At 38.7% G+C, this 14,499-nt stretch overlaps 1 protein-coding gene across 3 annotated transcripts in view; it reads left to right on the top strand.

Moving 5' to 3' along the window:
- The window catches only part of LOC127972426 (roundabout homolog 2), a 369,417-nt gene that overhangs the window by 301,828 nt on the left and 53,090 nt on the right, over positions 1-14,499 (top strand). For all 3 annotated transcript variants that reach the window (XM_052575901.1, XM_052575902.1, XM_052575903.1), the window contains 7 exons: positions 995-1,152; positions 1,897-2,017; positions 2,368-2,506; positions 7,105-7,241; positions 9,276-9,287; positions 11,918-12,042; positions 13,228-13,399. In XM_052575901.1, the coding sequence (XP_052431861.1) occupies positions 995-1,152; positions 1,897-2,017; positions 2,368-2,506; positions 7,105-7,241; positions 9,276-9,287; positions 11,918-12,042; positions 13,228-13,399 (864 nt within the window). The remainder of the gene's footprint in view (positions 1-994; positions 1,153-1,896; positions 2,018-2,367; positions 2,507-7,104; positions 7,242-9,275; positions 9,288-11,917; positions 12,043-13,227; positions 13,400-14,499) is intronic.

Raw genomic sequence — 14,499 nt, 5'->3', positions numbered from 1 at the left:
TTATATTTGTCTCTTTAATATATCATTCAACTCATGTTAGAGTTTAAACAGCTTTAAACACGATTTATCCGATCATATTTTTCAGTCTGAGTGCTCTTTTCCATAATTATTCTTAAATCACTTCAAAGTCATTATCTGATTCATAAATCTTAACTTAAGACAAGTCGAGATAATTCTTCTCTGTTAATGAATTATCAGCTGACAGATCTATCCTTTTGTCTCTCACAGGTCAGCGCTAGAGTAGAATTACCCAACTCATTTATTAATAGTGGTGTTGATGAATGTGAAGATGTGTACAGGTGTGTTTATTAATTAATTGCATTTATTCATTGCTGATAATTAGGTGACCTCATGTATGTTTTTGCTGTCGAGTTTATTGCTACATCAGTCATGGCCAGAGGCATAGTTGGTGATGAAAGGGTGAGCATGGGTGATTAGTTGGTACAGATTTACCCGCCCATCCACCCACTGACTGTTTGTGTGTGTGTGTGTGTGTGTGTGTGTGTGTGTGTGTGTGTGTGTGTGTGTGTGTGTTGCCGTTCGTTCCTCTGTTCCACGCATATAAGTGACACAGAGCTGGAGGGCACAATATGTCTTCCCTCCCTCTGTTTGTTCTCCTGTCTCGATAGGGAACCCCATTAAGACCAATTAAGTTTTTCTTGTAGTCACCCTATCAAATAAAACTCGTACACACCCTCCTGTAGATGGGTGCCTTCACACACAGCGTGATTTACTGCGTCTGGCATTACCGTGACCTCAAGATAGAACTTCCAAACAGGTGTCTCTCCTCATCCCTGTTGAATGGGAGCTAACATGTGAACACTGTTGGAGCGTGTTAACATTCAAGAGGACTTAATGAAATGACATCTGTTTCAGCAACAAAAGAACATTTATTTGTGCCTCGGGGATTGTAAGCATGACTAAATTTGCAAATGGTTAAAGAACAAGCTAATCTTCCCCTCTCTCTCTCTCTCTCGCTCTCTCTTTCTTTCAGTGTTGCGTGATGATTTCAGACAGAACCCTACGGATGTGGTGGTGGCTGCTGGAGAACCGGCCATCCTGGAGTGCGTTCCCCCTCGTGGACACCCAGAACCCACCATCTACTGGAAGAAAGACAAAGTACGAATCGATGAGAAGGATGACAGGATCAAGGTGAGAAATGGAGACGATGCATGTTTAGGGTTGCAAAGAGCTGAAATTTTTCTACAAAGTCAAAAAAACAAAACAAAACAAAATCCAGGAAATTGTCCAAAAATCCTGAAATGTTTCTGGAAATGTTCCTAGAAATCTTCTGCCTCTTTTCAACCCTATTTTTGTTTGCTTTGTTTGTATGAATTTTATTATGTTTTATTTTATTATTAAGAAATATTTTAAATATGCTACAAATTATTTACATTTTTATAAAAAAATCTAAGACAAAATCCTTTAAATGCACTCGCTTGCTTGTGCAAGAAAGAAATTAACATGTACTGTATGTTGTTACACTTATATGGGTTTTGCTTAATTGTTTTGTTTTGTTCTCTAAAACGCTTTAGTTTAGTTTAGTTTAGCTCTCCAATGCCGTTTTGTTGGTTTGTTTTTTGTTTTTTTACACCTACAAAGGTGTATTGTTCAAAGATAAATGTTTTTGAAACTTTTGAAACTTTTTTTTTTTGTAACTTTTGAAACTTTTTTTTGTAACAAAGCAAGCTTAATTTGAAGAGTGGAATGTTGGTTAATGATCTAGCTTTGAATCTAGAACATTAAAGGTACAAAACCAGCTAAAGGTGAATTCTAAACCTCATCTAATTTACTCTTGAGCAAGACATTTAACTTTAGGTAGCTCCACAAAGAGTGCTGCAGGAACTTATCGCACGAGTTGTCACAGAGACTTTAACTTCCTGTCTTCCCCGTCAGATCCGTGGAGGGAAGCTGATGATCTCCAACACGAGGAAAAGTGACGCTGGCATGTACATCTGCGTGGGCACTAACATGGTCGGCGAGAGAGACAGTGAGACAGCTCAGGTCACCGTGTTTGGTATGTGCCAACTATAGTCTGATACTTCTAAACCAAGTCTTAAAATATAAAAAACTAATATTTGAGTCATGCTCTGGAAATGTTTAACACCTCTTGTTTTTGTAAACAAGCAAGTTTAAAAGATTTTTTTCAGCATTCGAGAATGTGTCATGTTTAATTCCTCTATTATGCTTGTGTCTTCACGTTAGTCATAAAACATGCTGGAACACAAAAGCGTATGATACACTTACACAATGCCATAAATCTCTGTGAGAGCTTCTGTCTAGGATCTGTGACTCGATGCTGAGTCACAGCGAGTGAATGAGGTCTCCTTGTCCCACATGTCCTTTTCTCGTCTGCCTGTCTTTCAGAGAGACCCACGTTCCTACGACGGCCCATTAACCAGGTGGTTCTGGAGGAGGAGGCGGTGGAGTTTCGTTGTCAGGTGCAGGGAGACCCCCAACCTACCGTCCGCTGGAAAAAAGACGACATCGATGTCCCCCGTGGGAGGTGAGACGGGACACGCTGGCAGAGATGTCTGCCAATCTAAAGCATTATTTCAAACGTCTGCTTCCACAACCAAAAACGCCGTCTGTGATGTAGATGTTGAGCTCCATGCTGAGGCCCATGGTCAGAAACACACCAGCTCCGTCGTGAGGCCCCCTGCAGATAATAAAAGCCAGAGCTGCATCATGGGCCTCAGTTTCGGTTGTGTTCTTTTGCTCTGTGCTGAGGCCCTGAGGTAAAGACAGGTGAGGCTGCAGGTGGACTGGTGCAGGTTTAAGGCTCTGGCATGACGAAAGAAATGTAATACGAACCCTCAGGCCTCTTCATTCAAACTGTGATGGTGAGATAAAGAGAGAGAGAGAGAGGATGAGAACGCTTTTGACAAAGATCATCCTTCCGGCAATACATAAAAAAGATTTAGTCATGGACCAGCTACATTGTGTCAGAAGCAATAAATCTGGGATTGAATTCATAAAAAACACCAGATAAAATGGGAAATGATCATAGGGCTGAGAAAGGATGCCAATTTCCATAATACTCTCTTTACAAAATGTAAAGTTTTTTTTTTTGTTGTTGTTGTTTTTTTTTAATCCTTTTATTTAGCTGGGATGCTTTAAAATGACAAAGTAATTTTAGAATCTGTCAAAATATTTATATTTCAAATAAATGCTGTTCTTTTGAAATTTCTATGCATCAAAGAAAAAAAAAACTATTTTTTTTAAAAAACTTGTTTTAAATTTTTGATAATAATAAGAAATATTTTCTGAGCAACAAATAAGCATATTAGAATGATGTCTGCCTTTTTTTATTATGCTTTTTTTTTTTTGGTAAATCCCTTGTAAATATAAAGATTTAAGATCTAAAACAAAGTTCACTTGCTTATAATTTCACTTGTTAAATCACATTTCATTATTCTTAAAAAAAAATAAACACAGCATAGCCATTGTACCTTTTTCAGAACCCATAATAAAGCCATGATACTTTTTTGTAAGTGTATTATTTTATTAAATATTCTGAAAGTCAAGTATTGGAAACAAATATGCAGCAAGAGTCAAAACAGCATCAGCGATTGAGACGGTTCTAAACAGGGATGTTTTTTGAGTGCTATCATGCCATGTTTGTTTGTCTGTGTCGGTGATCTTGCACAGGTCACCAGGCCACATGCTCTCACAAGCACGCAGACAGAATAAAGCGTCCCGTCTGTGTACTTTTCCCACATTCTCCCTATCCTCACAGATTTCAAAATACTCCTGTTCAACAGTACTGAAAAGCCACTTTTTATTGTTGATTTCATAGTTTTGCACTACAAATCATGTCAGAATATTACATTTTAAATTAAATTAAATTTATGCATTTAGCAGACGCTTTTATCCAAAGCGACTTACAGTGCATTCAGGCTATCAATTTTTACCAATCATGTTTTCCTGGGGAATCGAACCCACAACCTTGCGCTTGATAAAGCAATGCTCTACCACTTGAGCTACAGGAACACTATAATGTACTATGTACAATATGTACTGTAATATGGGCAGAACTACTGTGGTTGAATTTGTATTTTATTGCAGGGCTTTGTAGTTAATTATGACAAACATGTCCTTATAGTGTCCAAATGCTAAGCTTAATAAATTCATAAAGATTAAGATATAATTACTTTAACATGTTCCTTTCATCAGATCACAAATGTCGTTCTGTGCATTTCCGTGAAGACTTTCCTTGGTTTATTAGTTTTGTAAGAAACAATTAGATTAATCTACATTATTCAGCTGTCAGCTAAAACACACATAGTAATTATTTCAGCGAGTGTAACAATCAGTGTATCTGTCAGGTAATAATTCAACATGCTTCTTCTCTTTTCTTTCAAAAAAGCATATCGAGAAATTAATTAGGTTTGAGAAAGAAACAATGACAATCTAATAATTAAATAACTCGCAGTCTCGCAGCACGTAATTACCACAAGACCCAGACTAGACGAAACACGTGTCTCGTCGTCTTATTTTATTTCCCCGTCTCTGAAGCGGCAGATTATTTTAATTTTGACATTCTGAGCCGTCGCCCGTCGTGCAGAGTCACTTGTATTTTCCTCATCGTCTCTCTCTCTCTCTCTCCTGATTATGTAGATGTCTGGCTTCAAAGAGCTCGCGTATGTGGTAGATAACGGCTTGGAAACCAGTTGACCTTCAGGTTACACAATCACACAGACACCCACAAAACACGTTATAGTCACATTTAATAGGTGAGAACCTTCGGAAAAGGCGTTGATTCGACCGCCAAATCTTTTTCTTGTCGTGCTTCAAACTTCTGCTGCCGTCAGGATGCCTGTGCTGTTCATACCGAGATGAGATATGAAGTAATTCACTCGTGAAAATGAAACACCAGGCCATTTGGCGCAGACTTTCACAGCAATTCCGAGCTCCAAGTACAAATTAACAAGGAAAAGACACTCGAAAGCTGTGTCTGCAAATGTTTACACCCCAAATCTGTCAGGAACGCATGCTGCGTAATATGTGTGTGTGTGTGTTGTTTGGAGGCCGGCGGAGTGTAGTGTATCCTCAGCATTGCCCTGTTTCATATGTAATTGCATTCCTCTCCTAATAGAGACCAGATCCAGCTCAGAGAGGAAGCACATACAGAGCACTACTGTTTTTGTTTGTGTTTCTCGTTTTAGAAAGCTCGTTTCATGCAATATTTAGTCCTAGTGATTGAAAATCTGATTTACATCTGTTTATGTTGTTTCTTTAATTTCCGTCTCTCTCTCTCACTCTCTCTCTCTCTTTCTGTGTCCAATCACCTCAGACTTTATCTCCATTATTTTCCTAGACCTGTAGTGAACCTGGACTTTGTGGTCTTACACACATAATCAAAGCAAAGTATTAAGGAGATTAAATTCAATTAATTAAAACTCTATTATTACTGTAATGCGTTTATGTTATATTTATATATATATATATATATATATATATATATATATATATATATATATATATATATATATATATATATATATATATATATGACGTTAAAATAAATTATACAGTTTTATATTTTATAGGGGATTGTAAAAAAAAATAAGCTGCATTTTTTTCTGTAAATATTTTATTCTTACTAAGCATTCTGTGGATTGACTGTATATTGGGTAGCACTTTATTTTACAGTCCTGTTCCTCATGTACATACTATGTACTTATTATATTAATTACAATAACTATGTAATGACTAGGTACTAACCCTGAACCTACCCCTAAACCTAACCCTAACCCATGTAGTTACCTTGTATTACCAGAACTTTCTTAGATAAATACACTGTAAGTACACTAAGTACATGCAAGTACACATACTGTAAAATAAAGTGCAACCGTATATTGTCTTCATAAACAACAGTCTGCAGAAGTATAATTCTGGTGATTTTGGTCTGTTTCCTGCACCACACGGCGTGCTCTCTGAGCCCTGCTTCCTGTGGAAGGGTGGATCTGGAGTGATAGACAGCAGACAGAGTGTTGTCTAGCTGTCAGACAAAACCCGCTATGGCACAACATCCTCTCACACTTGCTCACAGACGCGCATGCACTCTCCAGAAATCCCAATTATAGCAAAATACTACAAAGAAGACCAACCTGCAGGGCCTGTCAACTTCTCAACCGCACTTCCACCTCACACACACACGCTCACACACAGCTCATCACCTATGGCTGTCAGTTTCCAGGACATAGTGCTCCTGAAGTGCCTAGGAGCTGCCAGAGAGGTGCAGATCAATAAGGCTGGATTCCACATCTCAAATCCCTCTCTGTACAGTCTGACCTGGAATCGGCCGGTTTTTTTTTATTTTTTATTATTAGCTCCCAGATACGTCTACTTCTTTCTCACACACACATCGGACGCCTCATAAATATTGTAAGCATCTGCGGTTCCAGTTGAAAGCTTCTTCGTTCTCTGTAGAGTGTGTCATTGCTGAATAATTGATCTTGCTCTGTCAGTAATAAAAAAAAAAAAAATTGTTTCTATACAGTGCTCTTTCTCTGAATATACCAGATTTTTCTCATACAGTGTTCTAAATATCATGTGTTATTATGTGTTATAAGCTTTAATCATGATTTTAATATATCTTATGAATTACACACTACTTTTCAAAAGTGTGGGGTTGGTAAGACTTTTTTAATGTTTCAAAAAAAGAAATTCTCCTATGCTTACTGAGGCTGCATTAAAAAATGGGGGAAATTGTTGGTTTAAAAGTGCAGCACTTATTTGAAATATTGCACTTTTGATAAATTCAATGCATCCTTGCTGAATAAAAGTATTGCTTATCTAGTTTATATCTAATAAAAAGTTATACTTTTTTTCTGCTCTTGGTAGATTGCGCTGGTCATTATGGAAAGGAGATGTTGCATCTGTGTTCTTTAATGTGCACTTTGTCAATAAATCACCCATAGACTTTTCCCTCCCATCAGCACTTTTATGGAATTGCACAGTAACATTAATTTGCCCTGTTTATTAAATTTGGCCCCATGTCTTACTGACCCCAGTGTTTACTCTACTTCCATATGTTTATCACATATTCAGAAGTGGTTTCTAATTTCTGTACCCATCTTCTCTTTATATGTGTTTCAGGTATGATATCAAATATGATAAAGATGACTATGTGCTGAGGATAAAGAAGGCAGCAGCGAGCGATGAAGGAACCTTCACCTGTGTAGCTGAAAACAGAGTTGGCAAAACAGAGGCATCCGCCACCCTCACGGTCAGAGGTCAGTTTAGTGCCCAAGTCTACCACAAAAGTTAAATGACACTGCTTACAATTTTTCTAGCCTCGCAGGGTATTTAGATGACTTCAAAAATGTGCGGTTTCAACGCAACTCATTCAGTCAGCTTAGTCGAATGCTTTTGATTGCATCATTGATTACTAATTACTGTTTTTGATTACTTGACTATAATCATTGATTGCTGGATTCCTCAGTTTTACTCTCGGTTCAAGGGCTTAAAGGGTTAGTTCACCCAAAAATGAAAATTAGCCTGTTTTACTCCCCCTCAAGGCATCCTAGGTGTATATGACTTTCTTCTTTCAGACGAATCCAGTCAGAGTTATATTCAAAATTGTCCTGGCCCCTCGAAGCATTACAATACTGGTTAGCGGGTGCTTTTTGTCAGCAGTCCAGAAGATGTGAAATAAGGTGCGTGCATCTGTAATAAAACATGCTTCACACGGCTCCTGGGGTAAATATAGGCCTCCTGAAGCAAATCCATGCGTTTTTGTAAGAAAAATATCCATATTTTAAACTTAAGAAACCCATTTTTTCTCACATCCTCTGACTGTCATACGTCCAAGCCATTCTGGCAGTCTTCCGGACTGTTTACACAAAGCACACGCTTACCCCAATTGTATTGCGTGGAGGGGCTACGACAAGATAAAAACAGATTTTTTTAATTATTTTTTTTGCTTTGACAAACTGTGCATTTATGCAAATCTTGATTATCTGACTCTATCATAAGGTTTCCCTTTACTGGAAATCAATTGCAGTGTAATGTATTTTGCTGTAGTCTCAGTCTAAAAGAGTGAGATAACCTCCTGACGGGTCTCAAATGAACTCCTGAAGTGTAGTTTAGGTGGGGGGTGATCTTGCCCTGAGCACAAATCCTTTTTTTTTATTTACACCCCCTAGAATGGAGGCCACCAACCCCCCCTCTGCACTCACATAAACACGCTATCTCCTCGGTTCCACTGTGGCACCCCAGCCCAAACCAGGGAAACCATTTCACAGTTTACTGGTGCAGACCGACCTCGAAAAGCCCAGCTCTGAGGGGCAAGGTTAATAAAAATGTTTTTTTTTTTTTTTTCATAATGTCCCTCTCTCCCCTTCCAACTCTTCTCCGTCTCCCTTCTCTTCTCACCACATTAAATCAAACTGCCTAGATGCTCTGTGGAGTGCATTAAAACCTCATGTGGGGGGGTTCAGTGGCCTTCAGGAGGGGTCTGGAGCTGCCAATGGGGACAGATGTCAATTTTCAGCCCTTTTGAAAGCAGGATTTACAAGCGGACAGAGTTCAGCCATGAAGGGATGTGTGGGGATGCAGAGTGGAGGGGTTTTACACAAGCTAACTTTCATGAAAGAGAGGAGGGAAGGAAAGAGAGGACAGCACTCTGAGCATGATTGCTCCCTCTTAATGTCAATATGGCATCCGCCTCCTTGACAGCTCTACTACTGCATTAAATATGAACTGCTTTTTTTTTTGTCATCTACTTTCTCTTGGCCATTCTATCTATTTTGCCCACTTTCTGTCTTGCTGGTTCAGCTTCTTCACAAGGAGCTGTATATCTAGACCTCATTATTGCAGGTAAAGCAGATTTCATAGCTTGAATTGTATACCGGACAAGCCCCCGATTTTAATGACTTCATATGAAATAAGAGACCAGTCAATTAAGGAGGAGAGACAGGAGTGCTGATTTTGATTTCTTAGCTGTCCACATGCTTAGAGAATAAAAATAAACACTACATTTGTCTGCCACCAGGTGGTGCTAGTCTAGATGAGCATTTTTATGATGTTTATTTGAAGGTTCCATTCAACAATAAGGTGAAAAAATGAATTTGAATCAAACTCATTGCATTTTCCCTCTCCGGGGACCGGACCGGTGCTGAAAAAAAAAACACATTGCCATTGTTCATTCTGAATTTGGTTTCTTTTGTTCTTAATTCTTTTCACTTTCTTCTTCGTTTGTCCTTTCTGTTTGTGTCTGTCTTTTGTCATTTTTTGTTGTCTTCACTCCACCATTGTTGTGTCTTCAGCTCGCCCTGTCGGTAAGTACCCATCCCAGTCACTCCTTCATACTGCATGTGTGCCTTCTGTGCTCCTTCCTCCTCTCCTGCCCCACCCACACACACACACGCGCACGCACACACAAGTACAGTGTGCCGGCTCAACTCTTCAACTAACTCTGTAGAGGTTCAGTACTTCCTGTTTCCGCTTCACTACTTCCCCCTTCCCATCATTATGACCTTGATCGCGCTTAACTAAGGTAGAATTCTATCCTGTACTAACCCGTGGCTGTACTAACTACATTTATTATAGGAATATAGGTTGAGATGGTACTGCTAAAAAAGCGTATGTGTGAGTGTGGTGTTTGGTTAAAACTTGTGGCTTCTGCTTAACGAATATAATTCAGCAGTCTTCCTAACACACATAGCCATCTGGGACTACATTTGGCTGAGATGAAATACTTTAAAACAATGTGTTCTAGCATCCAGGGAAGGGTGTTCGATTAGTCATGTCAGTTTCTGTTTATTTTTCTGTCTTTGTGTGCATTTCGGAGAAAGCATGCATGCTTTTTTCCTGTTGTTCTCATATGTGTTTACTTACAGCTCTCAGAAGTGTGTTTAGTCGTGAACTCTCTCCAGTACGAAGCAGATGTGCTCCATCATGAATTAAATATGGGAGCCGATCAGCTATTCTGCTCTTACAGGGCCTTGTTCTCCCAGCAGACACTTCCCAATGAAAAGAGGCCAGCATGTGTGTTATACACACAACACACATGCATTAAAGAATGTACCGGGGATGCAATCACAGTTTATTTATGACTAGCTTTGTTCTACTCTTTAGAATCCTCTCTGGAGCACATAGACTTGGGATGTGTGTGTGCGTATGTGTTTTCCTCCACCCCTGGCCAAAAAGGGCTTTAACACTCAACTGCACAATGAAGTTGAGCGTCCAAGTCATTAAACAATCACTTTGAGTGAGTGGCATGGGTAAATGCCCATATTTTATGCCTGCCTGCTCCGGTGCAAAAAAAAACAAAAACAAAAAAAAAACTCTGGAGTAGAATGAAACTGGGACAATCTGTGATTTAAAGCCTTTGTGTTATGCCCAAACTCACAGAAGTGCCCGCGCCACCGTGCGCCCAGATTGGGAAGCCTGTAAATCTGCCACCATCTGTAACTTGCCTGAATGTGTCAGCCTTAGTCAAGTACAACCTCACAAAAAAGGGATCAGCCGCATAAATCACAAACACTTGCAGACTTCTCTTGTCCACAGTTGCCAGCTGTACAGAGAGTAGAGGGGCTCATTTAGGGATCAAAATAGAGGGGGAGAGTGTTTTTCCGCACTCAGACCTTTTCTTTTGTAGATGGGTGTACCGTAAGTAATGGTTCCCCTGCTAAACGAACTCAACTGTTTGGAGTCCTGCATCGAGATTTATTGTTGTGGCTACAAGTATAAAACTAACACTGCGTCAGAATGTTCAAATTACGCGCTAGTTGTTGTTTTTGGTCTGAATTTGTGACTTCTGGTGAACCTCATGACTGAAAAGTATCAGTTTTTAACAGTAGTACATTCTGTGTTTACTTTTGTTTGGTTAAAAATGATTGATTGTAGGGTCGCCGTCCAGAGTTGCTGGCAGAAGCAAATTGTTCTTTTATTTAGGTCAGCTAAAACACTTATTCCTCCATAAAAAGACCTTTGCTCCATCCTTGAAACTCCCTAACTGTACATTCTCCAGTGAGAGGTACCGTCTGCAATAGCATTTTATCTTCTCACAAGCTCCAGCTGCCATTCCCTGCCTTTCAAGACTCCTTTTGACAAACCTTTTTTAGCCGATTGCTGCCCTAACCTTCTCATTAAAGAGAAAGTAGCATTGACTCTATGTCACGGGGAAAGTTTGGATCCCTGTTTCTGAATTCTGATGCCATTTTAAGGTCAGGTTAGACAGGGAAAGCAGGGAAGATGGTACTTTTAATTGGTTTATTTGAATGTGCTCTGCAGGAATGTTGGCTGAGTTTCTTCGCCGGGTGAGTTGAAAGGTTTAAAATACTTTGCTAAGTGTGGCTCATAAGGCGGGAAAAAAAATCTTGTTCTGTGAGAACTTGACCCAAGTTGGCAGTTAGAATAGAGAATGATGTCCATTAAAATGCCAACAGCAATTCAATGTTTTCCAAGCTTGTCCAGCTTGTGACCTCTGCTTGTCTTCGACAAAGGAATAGAAACTGTTTTTTGAACCTAGAGTAAATGGAGTCGAACATTAAAACCCACTTACAAAAGAACTGTCCACTCAAGTTCACGGTGTGGCGTCCACACTTAGCTTCTCCTCTCCGTGTGTCCTAAACCAGAATGACCCACCCTTCCCTCTGGTGTTGTGACCCGCAGCACTGCTGTGCCTGAAAGCTGCCGTCATTCATTCGGTACCGCCGTCCGCGGCTCCACCTGGATGAATGGCTTCCTGTGGTTGCTGTCACTGTCCTTGCTGTTTGTGGTCAAAGCAAACAGAGTATCCAAAAGGCAGATTGGTGTTGGAAACGGGCTGATGCATGGAAGCTCTGTCTCAGTGACTTCGGCAGTCGATGCCTATGGATGCCTGATGTTCCCAACGTTTATGTGTCCATATGTGTTTGTGTCAAAGGGTATGGTGTAATGTTAATGTCTTTGGTTCTTGACGTAGCCGCACCGCAGTTCGTGATCAGGCCGCGGGATCAGATTGTGGCACAAGGACGGACCGCCAGTTTCCCCTGTGAGACCAAAGGAAATCCACAGCCGGCAGTCTTCTGGCAGAAAGAAGGAAGTCAGGTAAGAGCACAACATTCTCTCTTTGTTTTTGTTAAAGATTTAGGCTAGTGGTTAGCATACATGCTGCAGGCAAGTTAGAAATAACATTGGTGAACAAATCCCTTAGACTTATATTGAAGAAGGGATACAAGGTATATTTAGGGATGGGTCACCTAGAATCCACCCAATAGACCTTATTATAGCAAAACTGGCAACCACCCAGATCATGTTAGCATTGTAGCAGTGAGCTTTAGCATGGTAAGCTAGTAATAAAAAGAAATCCTAGAAAAGAAATAGAAAATTTTAAATAACATAATTATAATCTCAATGCCAATATTAAATGCAATATAAAAAATTTTCGTCCCACAACTCCTCTTTTAAGTTAGATATGAAGGTATTTGTTAAAAGCCCAAATTAAAGCAGTTATTGAATCATTAGCGATTAAGAGAAGCCTCTCAGTCACACTTGAGGATAATGGACCCAACATCTATCATGTGTGAGAGGCTAATTAAAAAAAGAGCAAAAGAAAGAAAAGAAAAAAACATCATTTGGAGCATAATTTGGAACATTAAAGTCATTAGGTGTAATTGAATCCGGCTAATGCCTTTCGGTTTCTGACGGTCAGCTATGAGGACTCAGAAATCAAGAGAGAAAGAGAGAAAATAAAAGGAAGAGTGGAGAGATCTCAAGGATATAAAATCTGAGGTAAATGTAAGGGCTCGGTCAATGACGTCCATTAATGAACCCAGCTTGTTATCTGCCGTAATTAGCGAATGGGCTAAACCAGCCGCTGGTGGTGAATTAGCTTTGAATCACCTGGCCTTCTCCCTTTCCAGCAGATTTCATTTCAAATACAACAGCCATGTTAGACAGAGTGAGTAAACAACGCAGCCCAAAGCAATTACTGGAGTCATTTGGACACAATGGATGCACACAGTGAGAGATACACAGTCAGAGTTAGCCTACTGGTTAGCAAAAGCTTTATCTGCGGTGAGCCATTGTGTTGTGCAATTTAAAGTCATGCCACCGTAATTGCTTTCAGAATTTTAATAGCTGATAATACAGATAATAATTTAGCCCCTCTAATACAAAAATGCCTTTCCTGGTGTGATTATATTCTAAAAACAGTGTGTTTCAGGTAGCAAATTTTCCCTGGAAATGCTTTTTACACTTTTCTTGTTTGTTTGCTTTCCTTTGTTTGTGTAGAACCTTCTGTTTCCAAATCAACCGCAGCAACCCAACAGTCGTTTCTCGGTGTCGCCCAGTGGAGATCTGACCATCACAGCGGTCCAGCGGGCAGACGCGGGATACTATATCTGCCAGGCCCTGACGGTGGCAGGCAGCATCCTTGCCAAAGCACAGCTTGAGGTCACAGACGGTAAGCACTGGGGTGGATCGGACCACAACAGGGCATTGGGAATGTGGATGGATTCTTACCTACAGTGTTGTTTCATTTTTCATTCTGTTTCTTTGTTTTTAGATACACAGCTTTTTATTTTATAATATATATATATATATATATATATATATATATATATATATATATATATATATATATATTTATATATATATATATATATATATATATATATATATATATATATATATATATAATATAAAATAAAAAGCTGTGTATGTGACCCTGAACCACAAAACCAGTCATAAGTAGCTCGGGTCTATTTGTAGCAATAGCCAACAATACATTGTATGGTCCAAAATTATAGAATTTTATTTAATGCCCAAAATAATTAGGATATTTTTAAGTAAAGATGTAAATTTATCAAAACATTTGGGTAGTAATTTCCATTGTTAAGAACATAATTTGGACAACTTTAAAGGTAATTTTCTCAATATTTCGATTTTCTTTATATTCTAACAAACCATAAATCAGTGGAAAGCTAATTTTTTCAGCTTTCAGATGGTGTATGAATCTCAATTTTAAAAGAATTGACCCTTATGACTTGTTTTGTGGGTCACATATATAATAATAATTTCATATGTTTTTTTTTTTATATAATGTTTTAAAATGTAAAAAAATTGCTTTTATTGTAACATTTGCTACAAAATATAAAATAATAACAGTATGAATTTTTATATTAAATGCAAGTAATAATAGATTCCAAAAAGGTTGCAAAAATCCCCCATTCCGTCCACCCATGCTGGCAGAAAGATAAAAAACTATATATATATGTGTATATATATATATATATATATGTATGTATATGTGTGTGTGTGTGTGTGTGTGTGTGTGTGTGTGTGTGTGTGTGTGTGTGTGTGTGTGTGTGTGTGTAATATTGCATTATGCATAAATGGTAAAATCCTGATTGATTAAATAATTATAATAATTATAAATTAAAAATTACTATCATTATTAAAATAATTATAAATAATTGTTAGAAATTTTTCATTTTTTATTTACATGTTTACATGAGCTGACTTTGTTAAGGCTCTGTTTTCAATATTTTTCTCTCTAACACT

The sequence above is a fragment of the Carassius gibelio genome, chromosome B15 (genome assembly GCF_023724105.1).
Source record: "Carassius gibelio isolate Cgi1373 ecotype wild population from Czech Republic chromosome B15, carGib1.2-hapl.c, whole genome shotgun sequence".
NCBI lineage: Eukaryota > Metazoa > Chordata > Actinopteri > Cypriniformes > Cyprinidae > Carassius > Carassius gibelio.
This window is presented reverse-complemented; position numbering and strand designations above follow the sequence as displayed.